The 25,368-nt window shown below is 45.6% G+C and overlaps 1 protein-coding gene across 7 annotated transcripts in view; it reads left to right on the top strand.

The window, feature by feature from the left end:
• Positions 1-8,713: 8,713 nt before the first annotated feature.
• The window catches only part of LOC142578817 (uncharacterized), a 128,699-nt gene continuing 112,044 nt past the window's right edge, over positions 8,714-25,368 (top strand). For 2 of the 7 annotated variants that reach the window (XM_075688420.1, XM_075688415.1), the window contains exons 1-5: positions 8,715-8,935; positions 10,229-10,388; positions 16,300-16,398; positions 19,667-19,753; positions 24,999-25,151. In XM_075688420.1, the coding sequence (XP_075544535.1) occupies positions 10,269-10,388; positions 16,300-16,398; positions 19,667-19,753; positions 24,999-25,151 (459 nt within the window). In that variant the 5' untranslated portion in view covers positions 8,715-8,935; positions 10,229-10,268. Of the gene's footprint in view, positions 8,940-10,228; positions 10,389-16,299; positions 16,399-17,877; positions 17,965-19,666; positions 19,754-24,998; positions 25,152-25,368 lie in introns of all 7 variants that reach the window. The other 5 variants (XM_075688421.1, XM_075688418.1, XM_075688417.1 and 2 more) reach the window with 5 other exon arrangements.

Genomic DNA, 25,368 nt, shown 5'->3' with positions numbered 1-25,368 from the left:
GCAAGCAACACAATGTCGTCCGCATAAAACAGACCTGGCAGCTGCTGCTCTACTATAGTGCCCGCCTGTTTGTATGAAATCGAACCCGATATTAATTTCTTCTAGTGCCCTTTCCATCCTTACCATGTACATCATAAACAGCAGTGGGAATAAAGGGCACCCCTGTCTCAATCCCTTGGTGATATCAAATTCTCCTCGCTCCTCATCCCTTCCCAGTCAACGCAAACGGTATTTTCTTGGCAAGTCGCCGTCAAAAGGTGTATGCAGTCGCTGCCTAAGCCTTCCCCTTCCAGAATATCCCACAAAATGTTGCAGTCTACGTTGTCGTACACTATTATTATTATTCGTTTTGAACACATATACACATTTACACAGTTAACAGGAAAGGGAAAGCGAGGAGCAGGCTGGCAACTGCCACCGGAAGGGGCACAACGCCTGCCTATTCTTCTGAAGGAAGGTGACAGCAACACAGAAATGGAAGATAGGAAGGAGGGAAGGAAAGAGGAAAGGAAGAACAACAGCACAAATCTAAAGACGCATGTTCCAGTAATGTCTAAAAAGCCACATGTAGCCCCCACTGCCCTTCAAATTTGTGTGCGCAGCGCCAACGTACGGCACGTGGCAAAGTCATGAAGTTCTCTTTACCAGCTGTTACTCTTTTGCTCTGTAGAAACAAGAAATGTGCTATGATTATTGAAGAGACCCTCCCCCCCCCCCCCCCCATCGCGCAAAGAAGAATGGGGATGCTTGAGCTTCGCCTTTAAGAGCGGAACGCGATAGCATTCAAAGATCCCTGACGGCTTCTCACGCTTCCCGGCAGCTGCAGTGTATGAACCGCAATGTTTAGCGGGAAGCGCTGGTGGTGAACGTTATGCACCAAGGCGGGCTTTCCGGTAGAAACGCGGCCTCTTGCGTGGGCCGCGATTGATGGATGGATGGATGCTATGAGCGTCCCCTTTGGAATGGGGTCGTGGGTTGCCCAACCAAGCTCTTGTTATTATATTGCCTAATGTCCTACTTATGTTAAAAAGAAAAAAAACAAAGAAAAGGAAGAAAAAACCAACGACAAATTCCCATAACCAAACTTTCTGAACCTCTATTGAGAACTTTGTTTTTGCAAGCTTCCGTTGTTTTTTTTTTTTGTTTTTGTTCCCCTACAGTTCTTCCACCAGTCTTCCGATCACCGCTCACTAATCTCTACTGCGGACATGTTTACTTTCCCTCTGCTCTCGTTGAACCCAAGGGCTTCAAGGAGGCCAGATATGCCTAAATCGACCGCTGGGCGATGCGGCCGAAGCGAGCGCCATCTGGAGGTGTTGCGAGGAACCGGGCGCGCGGCTCAGTGGCCTCCAAGATATTCGCACGCCGTCGCGCGCAAATGGCGGACGCCGTGGCCCGTCTATGAATGATAGAAACGCTTGGAAAAGATGTTTGTTCGAGTTTTTGCGTAACAGAATTATGTTTTCTCGCATATTCAAATTACAATCTGACGCTATCAAGTCTGTAGGTTGTGTCTAAATCATACTTTGCGACTTTTCAACGTATTTTAGCTTGATAAATTCAATTCGCTCTGTAACTTCCTTGCGCCACATGGAGGGTCTGGGTATGTGTGGTTCAAAAATTTCTTAACGTGACGTGTTAAAACTTGTCATAGAGAAATCAGGCCAAAACTAGCAAAGAGCTGCATTATTGCTGTCTTTGTGTGCCTCAGGAGATCAGTTGCGTCGGGGCCAGCATAGAAGCGGCATGCTTCAATCTCAACACTGTGCTTAAAAAAGAAATGTGTCGTTAGAGTGACTTTGTTTACGATACTCCGAGCCATAAGGCCGTTACAGAGTGGGATTTAAGGCATCACAAATACAAAACTGGGTGTTACAACAATAATTAGTTGTCAAACCTACAAACTGGGGGTTACAACAGTAAATTACATCGATTAAGTGTTAGTCATAGAGAGCGGGTAAAAGTCGTAATTTAAACAGTAATTAAGATATACAGACTGGGTGTTACAACAGTGAATTACATCATCAAAGTGTCAGTCATAGAAAACAGACAGGATTTGTACCGTAGTATAACATTCCGGCGATTCATTTCGAAATTACATCAATAACGTGGCATTGATAGAAAACAGATAAACTAATAATTTTGACAGTAGTATAACGTTTTGGGCAATAACTCTTCTAATTCATGAAAAACACCCGAATCCATAAAGCAGATTGTATGTGGCATATCTACTAGCTGATTAAAAAATAAAAAGAAATATATGTACAAGAATGGAAGCGAACATAAATATTCAGGCTTGTAATGACGTCGTTATGCATTTTTCGAAGGTTTCAGTTGAGGTGCACTGCATAACCGATGTAGGCAGGGCGTTCCAGTCTCTTACAGCTCGAGGTAGGAATGAATATTCATATGCGTCGATATGTAGCTGTGGCAAAACACTTCATGCGTTTTCCTGAGAATTCGCTTTTTTTTATAGGAGCTAAGTAATCTGCAATGTCGATGTTGAAATGGTGTTTAGAAAGCAAAAATTGGAATTTTAGTACTGCCACTAGGCGCCGCTGGGATAGAGGTGGTGATTGAAGCAGGTTTAAAATCTCTGTTACCGAGTCGGCGGAGGAATACTTGAACAAAATAAACCGTGCAGCCCTTCTTTGTACCCTTTCGAGTTCGTTTATTAGACCAACTTGGAACGGGTCCTGTACTAACGCTGGCCTCACACAGGTAAGAAACGCGGTTAGTTTGACAAATTGAGGCGCAAGCTTCAACTTCCTGCGCAGAAACCAAAGTTTTTTTTTTCCGGCAGTGCTCGGGATATTTGTGATATACGTTTTCCAGCTTAGGTTCTTGGTGATAGTTATCTCTAGGTATTTGTGTGTATCAACTGTAGCGAGTATTCGGGAGTTCACACATTATTTGGGATCTAGAGCATTTTTTCTCTTGTCGGATACCTCGAAAACAACTGTCTCTTGTTCATTTATCTTCATTTTCCAGTTTTCACACCACATTTCAATGGCAGCAAGAGCGTCACTCGGCGATTTTTGATCATTGACGTCATTAATTTCCCGGTAATGTAGACAATCATCTGCGTACAAACGTATGGTGATGTCTTCACTAATAACGGAACTGATATCATTACTGTATTCCAAAATTAAAGCAGAACCTAAGACAGACCCCTGCGGTACGCGTGAGCTCCCAGGTGCAGTGGCGTAGCCAGAAATTTCGTTCGGAAGGCGGCGGGAGTGGGGGCTCGCGTTGCAGCTCGACCTCCTCCTTATAGAATTTGTCGAGGAATCAAATGCATGAATAAAAACTGCATTTCCATTGCCAAAGATGCTGCAAACGAATTCTTGAACGCTACGCACTGTCAAGACAAGTAAAATATGCATTTTTTTCATAAAAGAATATGCTCTTACGTCTCAAAAATTGTGCCCGAAATAACTTATATCAATGCTTCCATGTTTTCCGTCTATTTAATAAGTAAAGAAAATATCACACGAACTTTAGAACTATATCACTTTGAAACCAACAAAGCATTGCATGCCGCTGATATCAAAAATGCAAAGGCCACGAGATGAACAAGTTGAGGACATATATTTTAATAAAACTTTGTCATTCAAGAACTTTGTTCACATATTGTTACATAGGCAACAGTCAGGGGAAATCTCAATGACGCTATCCTTTGTTCCAATGTATTGCGCAGGAGCAGCTGTCACCGATCGTGTATTGTGAGTAATTGCACCGATATTAGAGTCGGAACAGAGAGCACATATAAAAAGCAAGAGTTCTGCAAAATATACGAGGGTGAGTCAAATGAAAGTGAACCAATGCGAATATATGACAAACTAGGTACTTTATTTAAAAATAGTCTCCATGGGCATTTAGACATTTGTCCCACTGACTAACGAGTCGCGTAATTCCCGTCTCTTAAAACTTCTTGGGTTGCTGCTTCAAAAATTCTTCAACTTACTCTTTCATGTCATCGTCCGACATGAATCTGGTTCCATTGAGCTGTTTTTTCAAATGCCCCAAAACGTGGGAGTCGCAAGGCGATAGATCTGGGCTGTTCGGCAGATGTTGCAGCGCTTCCCACTCACCCATGCCACCCCCTCCCCCTTCCCTACGCTTTCACTCGCACATACAGCATGCGGCGCGCAGTCACAATGTTATCGCCCTTGGACTTTATACGGAACATGAGGGAGACGGCGACGGCAGGAATGCGCCTGGAGTGTCCACATAATTTCTATCGCAGTAATATAATGAGAGTATCCGGCAACTGAAGCGTCCCGTGGCCCATTACTTTCCGCAAAAGAAGTTACAAAATCAAACTTTCACCATGCGACAATTCGCTGCACCGCAACAATGTCTCTCTTTTTTTTCTTCTTCTTCTTCTGTGGGACCGGGCCGCCGAAATAAAAAACACGCAGAGGAAAGCATGTTGGCCAAGATGGAATGCCTACTTTGGGCACGTAATGTAGCTACCAAATGAATATCGAAGAAAACGTGAGGCGCTTGGTCCACAGAGAACCATACGCATATAGTGCTCGGTATCCGGCGAGACAAAATATTCCGGAGATGTTGCGCTCACGCGAATGCGCTGCAACCCGGCGAGTCCCCACAGTGATGGCGTCGAGCGGCTATTGTTTCTTTTTCTCGTTTGCTAGCCAGAAAGCGTCCAAAACGCTGCTAGGCGAAAATCCACTCGGCCAGAGAAAACGAACGCGCATCGAAGTGCGCCGCGCGGTGGTTGGGGCAACAGGAGAAAAGCGCATGCGCTCTTGCTGGCTCCGGCAGCCCGCGGGTAGCGAAAAAAAAAAAAAAAATACCCGCCGTGGTTGCTCAGTGGCTATGGTGTTGGGCTGCTGGGCACGAGGTCGCGGGATCGAATCCTGGCCACGGCGGCCGCATTTCGATGGGGGCGAAAACACCCGTGTACTTAGCTTTAGGTGCACGTTAAAGAACCCCAGGAGGTCGAAATTTCCGGAGCCCTCCACTACGGCGTGCCTCATAATCAGAAAGTGGTTTTGGCACGTAAAACCCTACAATTTAATTTTTTTAACAAAAAAAATTGAAAGAGGCTGAATGTGCCCTCGCGAACAAAAGTCAAATTAGAGAAATTAATTAGAACGTAGTCACCTTTGCTGGATTTAGTGTCTTGACATGAATGCTTTAGCGCAGGTGAAAAAAAAATATATTTATATTCTTTTCTGTGACATGACGACAAAAATGAACCACCACAACGCTTCGTCTCATCGGACCTCGCTGCTTGTTTTGTCAACTTCTCTGATAGTGTGTTGATCTGGCTTGTCTAATTGTATGGTCAAATCTACGACTCTAGAAAAGTCAATGCACCTAATTGGCGTCAAATGTTTATAACAATATTAAACCCACAATGTTCCGGAATTGAAAATGCAAAGCACGACTTTCGAAATTTCAGTGCACCTTTCACATGAAAAGTTTATGACAACTTTATGCACATAAAGTTTCGGTATTGAAATCCATGCACTCCGTAGATTCCGCGGCCTCCGCAAGATGCCGCGACGAGCCCGCTCGCCATCACAACGCCCTTGAAACTTTGTGCTCGGATGGAGCTCATTGTTAGGACACTCTACTCCTTGCGTTACGTGACTCCCGGTGCATGGGCGTGGCCGCGAAATCCAGCCCGATTTCGCAATGTTCGTGTTGAAATGCCTTTTCGAGCGTGAAAAATACATTCGATACAAAATCCAGCATGATTTCCGGCGCCGGGGTTTTTTTTTGATCGGCGGTGCATGACAGCACGAAAAAATTTCGGGGGGGGGGGGGCTGAAGCCCCATAAGGCCCCCGCCCCTTGGCTACGCCCCTGCTGTGGTCGATTTTATGCCATTCACTTCCACATACTGCGTTCTAGTGGACAGATATGCGTGGATCCATTCCACCAAATTGCAATTTATTCCCATTTGTGCCAATTTACTGATTAATAGAGAGTGAACGATTATATTCAAGTAGTGGGCTACCCATTCCGTATATCTTCGTAAAAATGCGTTCGGTATTTTATCCGGGCCAACAGACATTTTCTTCATGTCTAAAGTAAGAGACAGAGTTTCTTCGTACGTTACTGTTATGTCAGGCATCAGTGCGCAATCGTACTGATATCGAGGAAGGGGTAATGAACCAACTTGATCTGAAGCAGTAAAAACTGACTGAAAATATGAATTAAAGCATGGCAATATCACCGCGGGGTCAGTCACAAGCGCATTGTTTACGACTACGCCATTAGATTTGCTATCACTTCCCGATAAGTAACGCCAAAAACGTTGCGGGGATGATTTCATGACGTTTGTTAGGGCTTCTGCATGATATTTATTTTTGGCTTCTGCTAGCATGTTTCGAAGTATCGCTGACATGCTTGATATTATGTGACGATTCCTTTTCGTTTTCTGTCTTTCGCGACTGATCCTTCGCTTAAGGTGGGTGATTTCGCGGGTGATCCGTGGATTCCGTTTGTTTGCTTTTTTCTTTGTAACTGGAATGAAGCTGTCAATGCAATGAAAGATAACAGCTTTAAATTTAGCCCACACTACCTTGACGTCAGACTCAGTGCTGAAAGGATCTAAGGAGTGTGAGAGATAATCAATTATACTAGCGTCATCGGCTTTCGAGAAATTAGGCACATATACGGCGTGTTCTTCGAGTTTATTACGCACAGTACTGTGCTTTATTTGAACGAATACTAATTTGTGATCCGACGTTCCCTTGTCAACTGTTATTTCGTAATTATCGAAGCACCTGTCGAGAAATATTAAATCTAGGATAGGTTCCACTGCGCCTGCCGTGAGTGTACTTTCCCGAACCATTTGCGATAAGTCATGGGGAAAAGCTATATCAATCAGTGAGTCACACTCTGAGCGCTCTTGTGAACCTCTAATGAGGGATCCCCAGCCGATACTTGATAAATTAAAGTCTCCTGAAAGAATGATACGACCATTTCACGGTTTTTGTTCACCTAAGTAACTCCTGATATCCTGTAGGTACGGAGCCGGCTTAGGCGCTCTGTAAATTGCCCCGAGAAGTACTAAGGTATTGCAAATCCTGACGTTGCACCACACACTCGTATGGTCTTGGATACCTGGCATCGATTGCGCCGATATGACTTCTTCAGGTCATATTCTTTTTCGCCACATAAATTTCACGGTGTGAACTAACGCCCGAAAATGTGCACGATATTTAACTAAACTTCACGCCCATTGGCAGCTCTGTTAGAAATATGAGCGGTACATCAGGAAGAGTTGTCGGCGCTATGCTCAATATTTGCTGAGGTAAGGAAAAATATTGAGTTAGCCACATGACCATTGTTACTCTTGGCGTGTACCACCCCGCGCAAAACGAATGATCGAAAGACCATGCCTATTCGAAACGGAGGATGGATCCCTACTTTGCTATGAGTGTCTAGAGTGGTTGCGAGTCTGGCGGGCGCCCCGCAGTGATTTCGGGCCCCTTTGTGTGTATGCGTGACAGGAGGGAGGGCCGCCTTGCGACTCAAGGGGAGACTCCCTATCCGCGAACCAAACTGGACCCACGGGTTGCCGCCAGCGGAGGTAAGCACGCGCAACATTGCCTAGGAGAGAGGGATCAGCTGCCCATCACCGACGAGACTCAGTTCATGCCACGTGACGTTGACGTGAGCAAAGTCCCGCCTACGATTTTAGCGGGCCTACTTAAGCGGCCCCGCAATGTTTTATTTATTATCATTCTCTTCTTTTATATCCTTCACCGACCATGGAATAAATAGTGCAAGTTTCGCACTAGAAATCGTCTCGCCCCTGCCTAGTCGCCATGGCGCATACCGGACGCCTGGAACCTGCCGACAACACTACGCTACCCAGTAGTAACGCCGATCGAGGTTCGAGTAACCGGCGTCGCAACACCGTGTAGTATTCTCACCCCACACCTTTATTATGTCGATAGGAATTATATGGAAACTCCAGGCGCCTTTCCACCGTTGTCGTCGCGTCGGCGTCGCCTTGATGTTCCGTACAAAGTCTGTAGTGCGATAACACCGTGGTCGCGCGCAGTATGCCGTGTGTGCGAGTGAAAGCTTGCGAGGGTGAGCCGAGAATGGTGGCTAGATTTCGCGTATGCAAGGGAGGAAGGTAGGGAACACGGTGGTAGGGAAGAAGCGCGCCGCCTTCAATCGCATATAAGGCATCGGGGGGCGTCCTACTCCGGCGGCCTTTCGGGCGATACTGGGACATCTTTTTTTCCCTTAAAAAAATAAGAGAAGGGAAGAACAATGATAGCACTATATAAAGGAAGTGCTCTTCCTTTAAATATTATAATTATCGAGAAAATCAACATGTCCGCGTCTTGTTACGATGAAAAGCGATACACATTACAAGTTGTAAACAGCTTTGCATTTATGAACAAAAACAGTCCTCGACACAGTAAAAATATATGCACTGCACATTGCTACAAAGTCAATATATTTTTGTGTATAATGCCTTTAGGCATAATTTTCCAACTTGCAGCGCTTGCACGTTGGCTTGCACTGAGAAAGCAAGTATCACGGAGATCGAAACAGAAAGTTACAAAAATAGTATTTTTGTATTTTTTGTCAAAAACTTTTCTACAAAAATCTAAGCTTGCGTTTTATCAAACTTTATGTAGTTTTAAAAGTGCGAAACATCACTTATCGTAATGTTGAACTACATACGAAACTAAAGGCTGCGGCTATATTTGTACGCTCCAAAGAAACATGATCCGGATTTTGCTTGAGCATCGCCGTTTGCCCGCTGGACCCTCCGATATGTCGGGGAGTCCTGTGTGTTTTCACGCATGAATTCTCCAACACAGATTGACATCCGTCTTTAGTACTTACGTTTTTGCTTTTCTCCAAGTCAAAGTGCCGGCGCCGCCGTCATAGTGGTACTTGCGCCGCGCCTAACCGGGCTGCAGTCGGTACGTAGGTATCTGGTCAACATCCAGCGAAGTTTGTGGTGTTACACGTAATGTAGTTTTCACATCAGGTCATCTGAAGTGGGCTTGTCTACATATTTCTTATTCTTTAAAATTGACTAATGTTATGCTCCTAATTCGCATGTTTCCATGTTGCCTCTCAATATAGCGGCCGGTATTGGAAAGCATATACGACCACTACCAAGTGCTTTCGCGCGCGCTGAATTAATTTATGGGCGTGCGCTATAGTCGATCTTGAACAATCGTGCATCGTGTATCTGCTCGTTCTACAATTGGAACCCACATCTGCTAAGATCGCAATATTGAAGCCACCGCGATCTAGATCTGGTAGAGCAGTTGTATCGTCCTTTCTGTGCACGCAATTGTGAACGTGTGTCTAGTTTTGAAGAATTGCGTCGTGCCGGCAGACATGTAATGTTTACATAGAGCCATATCCTCTCATAAGTTGAAGATTTAAAACGTTTCGTTTGTTCGCATCAGTGCATATAACTGGTGCCGGTAAACGTGCACGTCAATCTTTTCGCAACTGTCATCTGTCATTAAGATTTTAGCACAGTGAATGTCGCTTATCATGCGGCACCGTGCATGTCGCGAGTTATCTATAGTACCGCATTAAACACGTGGTTGAGCATTGCATTTAGAACTGAAGCACAACCGGAAGTTAGAGCGTTTAACGAGAAATGGAGGTGTGGTCGCTGCCTGTGTGTTTGCGCTGTTCATACATGTCCAGACACATCTGTGTCCGTTTCACGGAACTGAAGCTGCTGATCGCGAATACACAATGTATAAAGAAGTACAAGTCATTGCATGCGGTAAGATTCTGCCTACTCCAACCAGTAACATATAGTTGTAGGGCAAAAAGGGTCACATTTAGCTGTCTCCGCAGTTGACCACAAGCCTAACATAAACATGTAAGCCGCATTATGTAAAAGGTACAAGCGTTAAAGATCCGTCATTGATTTTTGTGGCAGGAAGACAAGCCTTTTATTGTATACGAAAAAGCCCGGCCCCCATCTGCAGAAGGAGCGAAAGTGTGCACAAAGAATGCTTGTGTCAAGTGTGTGAAGGACTAAAACCTTAGTAAAACATGTATCATGAGGTTGCCATTCCATAATGTCCTCTGTGCAAGGACATATCTTAATATTTATGCCATTTCTGTATAATAAAAAGTTAGATTGGTTTGAATTGGTGCTAGATATTCCAAATGTGCACAGATTAAGGTTTATATTTATGGTAGTTGATGATTTTTTACCGTATTTGCATGTGGTACTTCAGTTTCTAATGCAGGGCTGATGCTGGACCAACTCTACTAAACATGCAACGACGCAACGCCGACCCTGATCAGTCCCGACGAAATGCAAGGGCAGACAGGGCATCTCCAAGCACTGCTTCTGTTGGCAGTGCATCGTCTGCCAGTAAAAACACAAATCGTGCTGTAAGTTGTAGTTTTCTTTTTAATATTTTTAAGCATTAGCTTTGCTTAGCTTGTTACACAGTTTGCGCCGTCTGCAGCAAGAGAGGCAAAAGACTTGTCAGAAGGTGCTTCCATTAGTGGAAGCGCATGTGACACCGCATGCTCTTCCGCCAATAAGAGAATAGTGTTCGGCGATGTGTGGCAGGAGCTCAGTTCCCTATAACACCACCAAATAATGCTGGCCTCTCTGCATCACAGGCAGTGGAACCCACCCATTGCAGCTGCAGTGTCATGGAAGTATTGCTGCATCATGGTCATGGCAACTGGACTGCTGGCAGTTTTAGTGACGATGGCATGGCAACAAATTCATGACGACTGTATGATGACAACACAAGGACAACAATGGCATGACTACTGCGGCATGATTATGATGCGATGACAAAGGAATGGCATCAATAGAATAATAAAGGCAGCGTGACGACAATGGGATGATGATTCACAAATTATGACAATGGTTTGACAACAGGGTGATGATAATGTCATAAATGCATGCATGCATGATGACAACTTTATGATGGAAACAATGGAAACTATGACATTATGAATGACGACAGAGGTATGAACATGATCAAAAGAATGAAGACAGTGTGATGACGGTGTGACGATAATAGGATGACAAAGCTGTAATGACGACGATGGGACAACCAGGACAGCATCAGGACAACGGTATGACGAGTGCATGACAGTGATGGAACAACCATGACGTCATCAGGATGATGGTATGATAACGATGGTATGACAGTGGTGGCGTAATCGCAATTGAATGACCACAGTGGGATTACGATGTAATGACAAATAAAGAATGACGTAGGTCGAACAACAAAGGCGGCATAACAATGGCGTGACGACAATAGGATGATAGTTCTAAACTGTGATATATAACAGTGACAGTGTTACAATGGGATGGTTATGACAGCATCATGACAAAGCAATGACGACAGCGGCATGATCATGGTTGATTGACGAAAGCATGTTTACAATGGATGGACAAAGAAGGAAGGACATCGGCAGAATGATGGTGCTATCAAAACAGTCGAATGACTAAGCTGGAATGATAACGACAACGACGGTATAACAATGAATGCAAGGCAATGACTGTATGACAACGTCGGCAGAAGTGACGATCATCATCATCAGCCTGGTTGCGCCCACTGCAGGGGAAAGGCCTCTCCCATACTTCTCCAACAACCCTGGTCATGTACTAATTGTGGCCATGTCGTCCCTGCAAACTTCTTAATCTCATCCGTCCACCTAACTTTCTGCCGCCCCCTGCTACGCTTCCCTTCCCTTGGAATCCAGTCCGTAACTCTTAATGACCATCGGTTATCTTCCCTCCTCATTACATGTCCTGCCCATGCCCATTTCTCTTCTTGATTTCAACTAAGATGTCATTAACTCTCGTTCCCTCACCCAATCTGCTCTTTTCTTATCCCTTAACGTTACACCCATCATTCTTCTTTCCATAGCTCGTTGCGTCGTCCTCAATTTGAGTAGAACCCTTTTCGTAAGCCTCCAGTTTTCTGCCCCGTAGGTGAGTACAGGTAAGACACAGCTATTATACACTTTTCTCTTGAGGGATAATGGCAACCTGCTCTTCATGATCTCGAATGCCTGCCAAACGCAGGCAGGGGTGACACTGACGGTGCCTCAGTGAATGGACTGCTGTGCGCCCGACTGTGCCAGTGTATGCTTAGTGAGCACTCGAGCATTGGAGCAGAACATAGTAGTTTCAATGAGAATGCTGTAAGCCATCCTCTACACTGAAATGCCATCAGGAAGCAGGACCTTTAGATGCCCAAACAATTTGGTGGGCTTGAGACTGGGAGCAAAATCCCTACCAGCACCACAGTTAATGCTTAAAGGGCCACAAAATGCAATTATTAAGTCATGCTAAAGTGATAGATTAGTGCTCGAAAATCTCTAAGGTGTCAGTCAATATGATCGCCAACAGAGCCTTGAAGGGAAGCTGAAAGCTTTTCCAGAAAAAATGAGTGAAGAGCACTACGTCGTGGTTTTCAACCCTCTGAATTCGAATATCGCATCGAAATTGAGTGAAAGAAAGTGCAAACATATTTTATTTCGACAAAAAGGGCAGCAGCAGACACGCCCAGATCGCGCGCCTCGTTTCCGCCTGTGATTGGTCAGGCGCCACGTGACGTCAACAATGGTGTTCGTCCGGACCGACTGCTGCCGCGACACACGAAGCACGGTGCAAGGTAGTTTGGTGCTGTTTTGCTGAGACGGTCATGGAAAATTTCGAGAGCTTGCGTTTCTCTGAGGAGTTCGGTGTTAAGTCCAAACTCCACATGAGTGATTTTGCACGCGACAGTGACTGGCGACGGCTTCGAGCGAAAAAAACGGGCCATTGCTTGAACAGATCGCTCGGTGTTGTCGCTCGATCGCTCGTTTCTAGAAATCTAGAACTCGTCGCTCGTCGCCCGGATCTGCTATGAGCGACTAGCCAATAATGCGATACCGGAACTGGATGTACATAGCTCAAATACTACTGTTTGTCGCACGGAACAAGCAAACTATTGAATTTTACACGTGCAAGAATAAGAACCGAGTGCAAGACCTTCAGAAATATTTTATGCTCCTTTTTCAGTAAAATACATCAACTTAAATCGATAAAGCATGCGTCACGCTAGTTTCGGAGCGTATATTGCTACCCTCATACCGGGAAGTCGTCGCTCGCGTGGAGTTCGGCTTGCAGGCGACGAGTGAACGCGACAGCCATCGCCTCGCTTGTCGCGCTGTCGCTGTCGCGTGCAAGATCACTTGTAAAGGATTTATACTTTACTCCCTACATGTACGAGCCAATTGCGAAGAGCCGGCCTCTACAAGAAGCAAAAAATGCTGGTGCAAGCACTGCTTTCCTCGCGAACGAAGGCGAAGTGTTAGCATCTCCTTGTGTTGGAAATATTCTTTGGCGAGTATGTTTTTTGCTAAGCTGCATTCAGCGTTCCAGTGAGTACGTTTCCAAGTAAACAACTGTAGTGTTATGTTCCTGCATGCCTCCTCATAAAACGTAAGCGGTGATGCGATCTTCGGCATTTTTGCGTTGCCCCAAAGCTGTCGGCAATCTACACAGACGGTTTAAACACGGGGAATGTTTACCGGCTTTTGTAGCACGGGTAGTATAGAACCTTCATCAGCGTGCCATCCGCACGCTACTCGTAACCGGCGAATTCCGTCGGCTACGTGAGATGGTCGGTTTCTCTATGTGTGCGAGAGAAGGTGGAGCGCAGTGTCCTGTCATGAGCAGGCTTTCCAACACATGCAAACTTTACGCTTGCAATGCGTTGTGGTAACTGCATGCAGGCTGTTTCACAACACACATGCAAATAGAAAATTTGCGGCGCTTGGCGATGAAACCTGCATCAAGGGTGGGAGATAAATATGCACCTTCCGTTCAGCGTGCTAACACGAAGGGGAAACCAAAGCTCGCATTATTGATAAACTCCAGTAGTAGTTGTCACGGAAGTGGTTAGAGCACAACACTTTTGTTCTTGAGCGCTTGAAGTTGTTTCACTTCACAGCAGCCTCCCACTTAGCTGGAAGCTTCTTGTCTTGCAGGAACTAATGGAACATCGGAACATCGTCGCCGCCGCTGGTGTTTGTGCAAGCATAGGCTGCACAGAATTAATGCCGGCATGATCGGCATACAAATTCAGTTGATGCTGCGCATGTCAACTACCACTCCTATATACACACAAACAAAGGAATGTAGGGTCGAGCGAAACAGACAAGGACGGCACGCATGCAGAAATAAGCCCGGTCAGGCACGATCGTGGAGACTGCGAAGGAACGGAACGCCAGTGCTGACGTCACTACGCCGTGGTTTCCGGTCTCCGCTCACATCGCCAGCGTCGGCAGCAGCGCGTGGCACTCGATGGGGGGTGGAGCTTTTAACTGACGATTGCGTCGCTCCTAACTGAAAAATCCCTCCCAAAATTTTACCTGCATGGTTTATAAGGTTCCCGCATTCGTATATGAGCGTCTTATTGAATTCGACAGACTCTTCAGCTTCCCTTTAATAATCGAGAAATTGAGGTAAATGCAGGACATGATTAGAGACTCCTCCAGGACATTCAAGTACTTGCCTGATGACGAAAGCACTGCTCAGTTAAATTCTGTCACTAGTACTCAACCACTCACTGCAAAGCAACCACTCACAACCACTCACCACCCACAACCACTCAATCCACCAATCCAACCACTCACATCCTTGCATTGTATTATCAGAGTAAATAAAATACTACTTGTTGAGTTCTATTTCATTTCTTAAAAAAAAGAACTAATTGAAATTACCCTTGACAACGATGCAGGTGGTCGAAAGGTTTCGTTTTCACTCGACTCTGTGCCGCCACTGCTTTCATGTTTCAATAGTTTTGTTATCGCGTAGTGCTCCGCTGGTTCTGCTGGCTTGCGAAACTCGCACAAACTGCAAGTAGCAGACAATTCAACTTCCATGTGATGTCGCGGGATGATCGAACAGTCTACATCACTTGACCAAAAACTCGCTGCAGCGGCGAATCCACCGCTCTGTCTTGGCTAGGTACCGCCATCTGTCAGGCACCATTTTACTCACCGATGGCAGCAAAGAATGGTGACGGTGTATGCAATGTCATCACTCCCCCGGTTCAGTGGCGGGCAATTTAATTTAGAATAAAGTATTCGAGCCCTTCACATGCAATTTTTTCATGAACAAAGTCTTTTCTTGGCACGAAACAAGTGTTGTGAGGCTTCTGGAATGGTATTTAGACAGTCTACATTGACTTAGTATTTGCCATTAGTGTGCCTTTGAACATTTGCATTACATGCTTAGAAAAGGGTACCTTGAATGAATCATTTGACTTCTTCCACAGGCATTCAGACTATTCAAAACATCAAATCAGCATCATTTATAGGGTATTCAATCTCATTGTTTTGGTGAACAAGGCTGAGACAACCAACTCAGATGCTACACAATGCAGGAAAAGAGATGTGGCTGTATAGAGCACCATTGTGGTATGAAAACGTGCTTTTAATTTCGGTGCACCTAATTATATCCGGCTTCCATTCATTCAACCTTGATGGTACATGAATAATGTCTGAATCACCATAACTTCAAATTGAAGCATCCATTTGAAATTTTCTAAAATTATCATATATTTACTAAGAAGTCTTGTTCATGCCTTCACATGCAAGTAGACCTTACAGAAACAATCTTGCGTGATTTCTTTCTAGAGGAATATCGTTAACACCTCAACCAAAGTCAATTGTAGTCTTTAGATATTTTCGTCCTTACTATAGCTGTTGTCAATAAATTCGATCTGTGGCACAGCACAGATGTAATTTACACTGTTTTCATCAATCAGTGGCCTGCACACATCCACGATGACTGCAGAGTTAACAGCGATGCATCCAGTGTATCGGGTTTTCCACTGACTTGCAAAATTTATTGCCTAGCAGCCTTCTTTAGTTGCTTGCTTGAAAGGACCGTTTACCAGCTTTCAAGGACACAAGCTTTTTCTCCAGAATGGGAAGCTTAGTATTGAATGTATCCAAACTCACAGTAGGTATATTAGAAAGTGTGAACGTGTACAGATTGCAGCAAGTTGAATAACTGAGTACAATAGCAATAATGCACTTTAAAGATTGGCAAATGCAGTACTTACAGTAAGAAAAGTTGATGTGGTCATTAGTTGTGGTTAAAATTAGCCTTGCATGGTTTGCCAGTTGCTCATCAACATGGTCAACTGGACTCATTACTCAATCTTGAACACATTCATAGGCAGAGTTGTCAAGTTGTGCATATTATCTCACACATAAATAGTTACATGAGCTTGAGAATGCAAGTGCTTTTTCATTTGGAATTCATGTTTTTCAGCATGACACAAGTGCCTTGACCAACAGATTGAAACACCTGGATGATTGCATGCGACAAGTCAGGAGCCTGATGAAAAACCTTGAAAAGTCTGAAGATCCTGTGAGTATGATCAATTTTGCTACTTCTTTCTTTTTTCATCATGGCAAAACATCTTAATGCATGGTAATTTTTCATGGCACCATGATAGAACAGTGGCTGAGGTGATCTGTCCATAAACTGTTTTGATGAATTCTGCCCTGTCTGTATTGTCATAATTTCGAGAAAGGGCTCCATGCATAAGTGCAGCAAACAATATGTTGAGCTAAGTTGTGAAGCTTTTTCTGCAGGTAGAACTAGCATTAGCTGTGCTGTCAGTGACACATGATAACACATGAGAAGCTGGGAGCATGCACAAGTTTACTGGCTTTGATCTGTTTCCATTAAAAACTTCCCTGGTCTATAAATTTACAAATTATATGTGTGCAGGTTATCTGCTTTGGTAAATGGGGTGCCTGGTGTGTGCTGGGATAAAGTTAGCAGCAACTCATTTTATTGACTTTTTGTTGAGTGGTAGATTCAAGTCACTCTGAGATTAGATGCAAGGGACTTCAAAAGCAGCAAGCATAGCACTAGAAACAGGATGCAGTGATAAAATATGCTTTCTTTTCTGATTGACTGAGCTGTGCTTTTAGCTTCTGCAGTACTGCATCTAATTATTGAGGTGTATTGTAGCAGTGCTTTGATTTCTGTGAGCTTGCATATGTAAATTGAGGAGAAAGATTGTCATCAACTTGACAGTAGCATGAAACTAGAAAGCATTGTAGCTTCATACTACTTTTGGTTAAATTAAATATTTTTTTCCTTCCATGAATCTTCCAAGTTGTGGATTTTTGGAGAACTTGCTGGGGCAATTTAATGTAATGATCCCATTCCAATGCTATTCCTTCTTGTTCTCTGTCAGTAGGTTGAGCGATGCTCGCCTATGTTATTATCGGGATCAGCTGGCCGTGAACATTGAATGATAAGAAAAGAATAAAATCAAGTAAAAAGAATCCTTACACTGTGCCAACCCTGGTTTGCCATGTGTGTATATATTGCTTTTTCTTTCTTTTTTAAAGTGAAGCCTGTGTTCTTATTTTACCGGATGGCATTGAGAAGCTAAGAACAAAGCATGTCACAGCCAACTTCCGCTAATTTGCGAGCAGTTCATTAAACTTGCCATTTAATCCCACTGTGTTCAAAAGTCCCAACAAGTGCTCATAACTTGTTCAGTATTGTTCAATTCAAGCAACGTTTGAATGTCCTGTTAGGGCTGAGTGAACAGAAGTGGCCTGTACCACTGCTGTGTTTGCGTAACATTCTCATTTTACGCTATGTTTGGTGCAGATTAGCCAATTGTATCATTGCAGAGCTGCACTTCAAGGTTGAAAAATCGTGTTGTTGCAAGTTTCATTGAATCAGCACTTCTTATGTCCATCCTCTTCTGCTCTATAACTGCTCTCAGTAGTGACTTTCCTGAATACCAGTTTAAGTGGCACTGTGTAAATTGCCTTTTGTGTATGTATGTTTTTTTACTTGCATTTGTTTCGGCAACTGAAGCGTGCTCAAGAAGAACTGTGTCATTTGCAAAGGCTTCATAGTGACTTGGTGGACAAATCTGCCTCAATGCAGTCCCTTTTGGACCAGGTGTGACTTAGTGACCAACACTTTGTGTGCTGTGTATGCCCGAAATAGCTGATTCTTAGTTTTGTGACTAACCCTACTACCGTGGTACATTGAACTACGAACACTGGAGCAGGTATTTGTCAGGACATGCAGTGCAGTCAGGCAGTGAACTGTAAGCATGAGGATTTGTGGCTACCTCTCCTATGGTCAGTTGGGGTAGTGTGGGTGATTGATATAAAGCAGAAATTTTGTAAAAATAGAAAGGTGCAGTGAGTATATCGTTTCTGTGTGCATGAAATGCATGCATGCAGAAGATGAGGTAGTGGCCAGTTGAATAGTGATTGCCATTGGAGAGACTGGCTCTGCTATCGTGCTAACGTAGGAAGTGACATCACGTGACTGGCATTCGCGTTTTTACTGCAGGCAACTAACCTTGCTGGCTGGGCAGTATCCTTGATTGGATTGTAGATAACGTGTTTCATTCCCAAGGCAGTAAGTTAGTTACCCACTCTTACAGCATGGTTTACTGCTCGGTGCTGCAGTAATGGACATATTGGACTGAGCCTGGTGAGAGTTATCACGCATATCCTGAAATGAAGTGTCAGGAACAAGTTTGGCTAATAGCATCACTGAAAACGAAATAACATGGTGATCGTAAGAGTCGAGCAAGCGGTGCGCACAGTGTTTTCTTTAGTGTGCTCCCTTGATATGACATCAATCTTTCTTTTCTTTTGGTGGGGGGGGGGGGGTGTTGCCATGTGGCATAACGTCATAATGGAGTTAAATATAACCATGCAGCCCTGTTTCATACAGTCAAAATACCCTGTGCAGCTTTCATGGATGTCTACGGTGGAAGCATGGATTGAGGTAAAAAAAATATATAATCGGTTGAATCAGTTGATAAATCATCGTCCCACAATAATTCTGGCAAGAGTGGTGAGCCGCATTCCCCATGACGAATGGTGTGAACAGCACTGTTATACCGCAGAAGTGCATATAGCTGCTTTTATGAAAGGTCATGCAAACTGAATAGTCTGTGTGAAAGCATCAGGTTGCCCAATCGCTGAAAGCCTTTGCTGCCCTACACACCAGACTGAGATGTGCATGCTGGGTTGTGTTGCAACCGTGGCACCACCCATATAATGCTTACATATGCAAACACTTGGAATTGACCATGGCCAAACTGCTGGAGAAGGCAAGCACTTTGCAGCCGGTATCGCGTGATGTTGATTCCTACATTACGGAGAGATTCCAGCAGATGGCACCACGGTATGTCCTCAAGGCCAGTAGCTGAGCACGATGTTGTGGATTTAGTTCTCAGGTGTGGCAGCTGCATTTTGGCGAGGGTAAATTGCACAGAGTTATGTATTAAGATATAAACACTTGATAAAAAGTCCAGGTCATCAAAATTAAAGCAATGTCATAGCAGCCCGCTGCGCAGCTTTGGGACATGTAACCTAATCAATCAATCACTTGATCGGTTGACCTGTCGAACTCATGTTTTGTTTCCAGCTTGCATTATATATGCACCAAGGGCAAGTTGCTCCATTGTTTACATTTCTCTGTATCAGCACTGTGATAGAGTCTCTGTTGTATGTGCCTGTGTTTGCAGGAAACATTTCATTTTTAGTGCATAAGCCCGTTCAGTAGTTTATGAAATGCATGTTGCTGTTTCAGCTGTTCATTCACACGCATGCTTTTTCCCTTCCTGCCTAACATTTAGATGGCTCAGCAACAGTTACTGACACTTCACCAGATGCTGGATCAGCTGAACATTGAACATGCAAACACTGATGATCGCAAAGGAAGGGTATGAAACCTACCTGCTGTGTTTTTCTTCTAACAACTCTTCTCTGCATTTTGTAATGATACACTTGTTGGTAATTATATTTGCACAAGGGCCACCCTTCCAGTCTTCTTCCAAGGTTCTGAGTGCAAGTATTTTGACAAGAAATATGCTTCCTGATTGAACATCAGTGTATTCAGAATGAGCATGACATGAAATTTTATGTCCTAGCTTTAGTTAGTTAGCCAGAAATTAATCATAAGGGCATGCAGTGACAAGCACAGTATGATATGCATCACTATGTGTGTCCTTATTGACATCAGCATGTGAATAGTTCAGTGAAACTTTTACCTTGGGAGCTCCTTTCTAAATGCATAGAAGAGTAGAAGTCATTTTTGCTTGGTATACACTGAACCAATTTTGATATGTTGCACATAAAAGAGAAAATGAAACTATGGCAAATATTTGAAATGGATTTTGTAAGCTTTCATTATCTTTTTTACAAAAAAATTGCTGAAAATTGAAGATCTAAAAGAAAGAAATCCAAGTGGTAAAATTGCAAATCCTTACTTTGCAATGAAGCAGATATTTAATGCTCTTAACTGTATCAATAGACGACTTTAGAAAAGTCAGCGCTGCCTGTGACACAGTGCAACAAAATGTTGTGCAGTGCCTTTGATTGCAGTAGCTCGTCTGATAGTGTTTACAGGCTTTTCACACGTTTCGTGATCAGGTAGCTTCTCGAACATTTCTCACAGAACGGAAGTTGCGTTGGCACGTGTAGTCAAAGAGCCTGCGAAAGAGAACATCTGCTGCTGACCTCACACCTGTCCGTGCATAGGGCCAGCGTGCTCAGACAGCGCGAGACATATTGTATGCATTCGGGAGGGGACAAACTCGGGCTGGCTCGTGTTGCCACGCCCACCCACAGAGGCCAATCAGAGCATGCAGGATTCCGAGCCTTTCAATGGCGAGCTTGACAAGTGGACTGGTCGTGGCACCCCACGGTGGCTGCGGTCTCTAGCTATGGAGTGTATGGCCTCCAAAACTGAAACTGACCTTAAAAGTTCCCTTTATGCCCTTGGTGCCTTACCCGCCAATGGCTTGGTTCGAAATGTCACACAGTCTGCGCACGCTGTCCCTATGCACGGAAAGGTGTGGGGTCAGCAGCTGATGCTTTTTTTTCGCAGGGTCTTCGGCTACACTTGCCGACACAACCTCCATTCTGTGAGAAATGTCTGTGAAGTCACCTGTCCACGAAATGTGCGCAAGGTTTGCAAACATTGACAGACTCGCTGCTGCAATCAGTAGCAGTTGTGCAACGTTTTGTGAAACGATGTGCTCTCACATGCTCTTAAAGATAAAAAGCACTTTCACAGGAACCTCATAAATGTTGCCAGTATACACCAAGGTGTATCTTTCACCACGTGCTTGGAAGTAAGTGCCAGCGGCAGCAATGTTTACATGCAATTTGTCGATGGCCCCAGAAAGTGTTCAAGATGCATTGAAAGACACATGCATTCATAGATATCTATTTAGATAACATATTCGGTATTCGAACTGGAATGAGGCATAATGTAGCGTATAGCACACATGGCAACAGTCCCACGGAAAACTGTTAATGCACTGAATAGCTTTAAATGATATTGCTGCCAGAATGTCTCCACACCTACAGACAGCTGCAGTGCAACAAAGTAGTAGTGTGTGTAAGACTTCATGTTCTGATGGCTTACCTGCTGGGGTTGCCTAGTGGGGCTTTGGTGTTGCGCTACTAAGCACGAGGTCGTGGGATCAAAGCCCTGCCATGGCTGCCGCATTTCGATGGGAGCAAAATACAAAAACACCTGTGTGCTCAGATTTAGGTGTACGTTACAGAACCCCAGGTAGTCAAAATTAATCCGGAGTCCCCTACTATAGTGTGCCTCATAATCAGATCGTGGTTTTGGAGACCCCATAATTTTTTTTTTTCGATGGCTTGCCACTGTCTTCACAGCAGTGTGTCATGGCTATGCGTTGTGGGGGCCTCTCACCCGTGCTCTTGGGACAAAGGAATGACAACACAGTAGTGCAAACAATCACAAGGGCATTTATTGCACCTTTCGTAGATCAATGCCTGCTAGCCGAGTTGCTATCCACAAAACATGCCGATGGGCGCGCGACAAATCTAGAAGTCCGACTCACCGCGAACGCATCGCGAGCGAATATGTTCGCCCCATGCTGGATCCCAACGCCTGGTCGTTCGCGTGTACGGTCACGCGGACGGTGGCGCGTTCCAAGGCAGCCACGCGAGGCGGTCTCGCAGAAGCATGGGTCGGCGCGCGGGACGTCCACGCTGTTCCCCGACCCGCCGGGAAAGAGAGCCCGTCCTCCCCTGCGCCCCCAAGCAACCCTGCCGTGAGGCGGCGTTAGCAACGCAGCACTGCTCCCCAACCACATCGACCGCCGCGGGCATCACGCAGCGAAGCCGGATTACAGGAGACGCGCCATGCGAGAAAAACATATCAGGGGACGCGCGAGAGTCGCGCAACCCCACATCCCCCCAACCTTAAATCACTACATATTCCGGCGAGACATGTGACACGGTCTAACATCAAACTGTGCTTCGCGAACAAGGTAGAACATTAAACAGTGGCCGCGCCGAGAAAATGTCCACGCTGTCCATAGTATGGGAGCCGACATCGTCGAGTCGACGATGTTGACACCGACATCGTCGACACCGTCGAGTCGCAAAGCAGCAGCTTTGCGACTCGACGGCACGATCCCAGGCCAGGACTCCGGAAACGACGACGCAGTAGTCGGTACGAGCAAGCGTCGCTCGCGCCGACGCGCCCTGCTGGCAAGAGCCGCCGTAGCTGTCGGTGACCGCCGGCTCTTTTGTCCGCCGCCGAGGTCGCCGCGCCGAACTGGCCACAGCATCACCATCGCCCGGGGTGGCTCGATCGTAGTCCGGAGCAGCAGCGCAGACGATGCGCAGGTGACAGCAAGCCAGGGGTGACTCCAATCACGCTGCGTACACTCAACACACTCGGCAAACACTAAAGTAGTGCAAGGGAGAGGAATTATGCATGCACATCGCCCACGTGGTACGATGTTCAACTCGGCTAGCAAAAGATCGGGCAGCTACTCAGATGCGAAGTTCACGTGAACGAAGCTCGCTTCCTTGAGTCGAACGAGTAATTTCAATTCGTGCGAGGCTAAATAGAATGAGGGAAGCAACTTGCAACACCTCAACGCCACGGTCCACCAGGTTGTGTCCCTCCACGTGCGACAGGCAGCTTTGTAAAGCCTTAGGCCTAAAGCGTCGCTACCCTGACAACAACCGGCATCCAAAAACAACACCCAAAATGAGCGCAAAACAGGCAGCCGCGAGGAGACGTCAGCTCTGTGAGGTGGTCCTACTCCGCTCGGTGCACACAGCATCCGAGTTGACGGCGCCCACCGTCCTAGACGGTGTCGGAGCGCCCGGTGCCAGGCCGCAATATTAGTCAGCCCGTAGTGGCACCCGTGGCCCGCGGCCACACGGCTCCCCGAGCCGCGACTTCATCCGAGTCAAAGAGATAGAAGAAGCTATTTACATAAGAAATTCGGACCACCCACGAGGCTTCCGTACTCACTCGCTTCAGGCTTGCCACTGCTCCGCGGGCGCTCAGCCTCGCTCTCCCAGGATGCAGACCACGTGGCTCTCGTACTGACGAATGTCATAAAAAAAAAAACACTTGCGAAAAGGCTTAGCATGTTGACATGTTCAAACACACTACAGCCACCATCACCTCGCTCAAGAAAGCACGCCGCTGACGCTAGCGATCAAAATTCACGCTAGGCCTACGCTTCGGTTCAAACAAAGGTCTCGAACGAAGCAAACTGTTAAAACTATCGTCCGATGCCCCAAGAGTCCCACGTTGGGCAGCCAGATGAGGGGTCTCTCACACCTGTACTCTTGGGACAAAGGAACGACAACACAGTAGTGCAAACAATCACAAAGGCATTTATTGCACCTTTCGTAGATCAATGCCTGCTAGCCGAGTTGCTATCCACAAAACATGCCGATGGGCGCGCGACAAATCTAGAAGTCCGACTCACCGCGAACGCATCGCGAGCGAATATGTTCGCCCCATGCTGGATCCCAACGCCTGGTCGTTCGCGTGTACGGTCACGCGGACGGTGGCGCGTTCCAAGGCAGCCACGCGAGGCGGTCCAAGGCAGCCACGCGAAGCATGGGTCGGCGCGCGGGACGTCCACGCTGTTCGCCGACCCGCCGGGGAAAAGCAAGCGCCTTGTCTCCCCTGCGCCCCCAAGTAACCCTGCCGTGAGGCGGCGTTAGCAACGCAACACTCGCGCCATCTCTCGCACTGCGCCCGAACCACATCGACCGCCGCGGGCATCACGCAGGCCACGCGGCGAAGCCGGATTACAGGAGACGCGCCATGCGGGAAAAACATATCAGGGGACGCGCGAGAGTCGCGCATCCCCACAGCGTTTAGGAAGAGCAGGTAACGACTCATGACCTTTGCTGCATATATTTCAGCAGGCAAAAAGCGGGTGCCAGAGCATGGATGCACTCGGTGCACGGACTGCGTAGAGACCTGTTGACTGCAGTACCTGCATGGCATTTTGCGGCCACTTGGGTAGCACTTATTTTTGTTGTGCTATGTGGTCTGCTGTGCTTTGGTTAGCTAAGACGATGGAAAAAAGGTTAGATGAGGCACACCTTACGCGGGTGTCTGCAAGTGAAGCAGACGACCCCTCAAGATTCCCATAATTCCTTACTGGTGGCTTCTTGAGGGCATACACCTCTTTCTAAGGTTGTCCACTGGCACATCCCTACAGGACGAAATTGCTACATTACATGCTGCTTCGAAACATGCTAACTTGTGAAAAGTATTTCTACAGAATGTCTGCTTTAGACATTATTTTTCATACAGGTTACACAATTGCGATATCTATTTTGGCACATACAGTTATATAATTTTTAACTTGGCACTTAGCTATTTTATAGGTGTTCTAATTTTGGGCATTCATTTTTAATATGTTTTAAGCCCTAAAGCAGAACTTCATTTCCACCAAATGCCAGAAAAAATACAAATCGAATATGAATCACAAAGATGTGCAACTTTTATTGCACTCATATTTCTGTCATTAATTGTTTTGTTGCGGTTGTTTTCTTCCACAATTTTGTTTATTAGGACGCCAAAATAAAAGAATTATGTGCATCTTGTTCATCAAGAGATGGGTTTGGTTTGAGACTGAGTGGCTTTTCTTGTCCGTGCAGTTCAATGCCCTTGACCAGAGACAACGCCACCTTAATGAGCGCCTGTTAGAAACGGGAGGGCGTGAAGCTTCTCCGGCATCTGCATCTGGTGGCCTCGACAACTGCCTCAATTGTGATACGACTGATGACCCACAGTATGCGCAGCTGCTACAAGTAAGAATGAACCTAGGGGCTGTTGCGTAGGCTATTAGAGCCGTATATGATAGCAGCTAGCACCACTATTTATTGCATTGGGCTGTAGCTTTCTTTCAGTTCCATTTTGTCTTAACCTCTCCAGTCATGAGTCGCAACTTGCCGATAGCAAAAATTTCTTCTCGACTTTCTTGCATAGAAAAATCAGCTCTGTATTATTAATAGACACTGATGGACA

This window comes from Dermacentor variabilis, chromosome 4, assembly GCF_050947875.1.
Source record: "Dermacentor variabilis isolate Ectoservices chromosome 4, ASM5094787v1, whole genome shotgun sequence".
NCBI classification, from domain to species: Eukaryota; Metazoa; Arthropoda; class Arachnida; order Ixodida; family Ixodidae; genus Dermacentor; species Dermacentor variabilis.
Note: the sequence above shows the minus strand (reverse complement) of the source record. Positions and strands in the feature narration are given on the sequence as shown.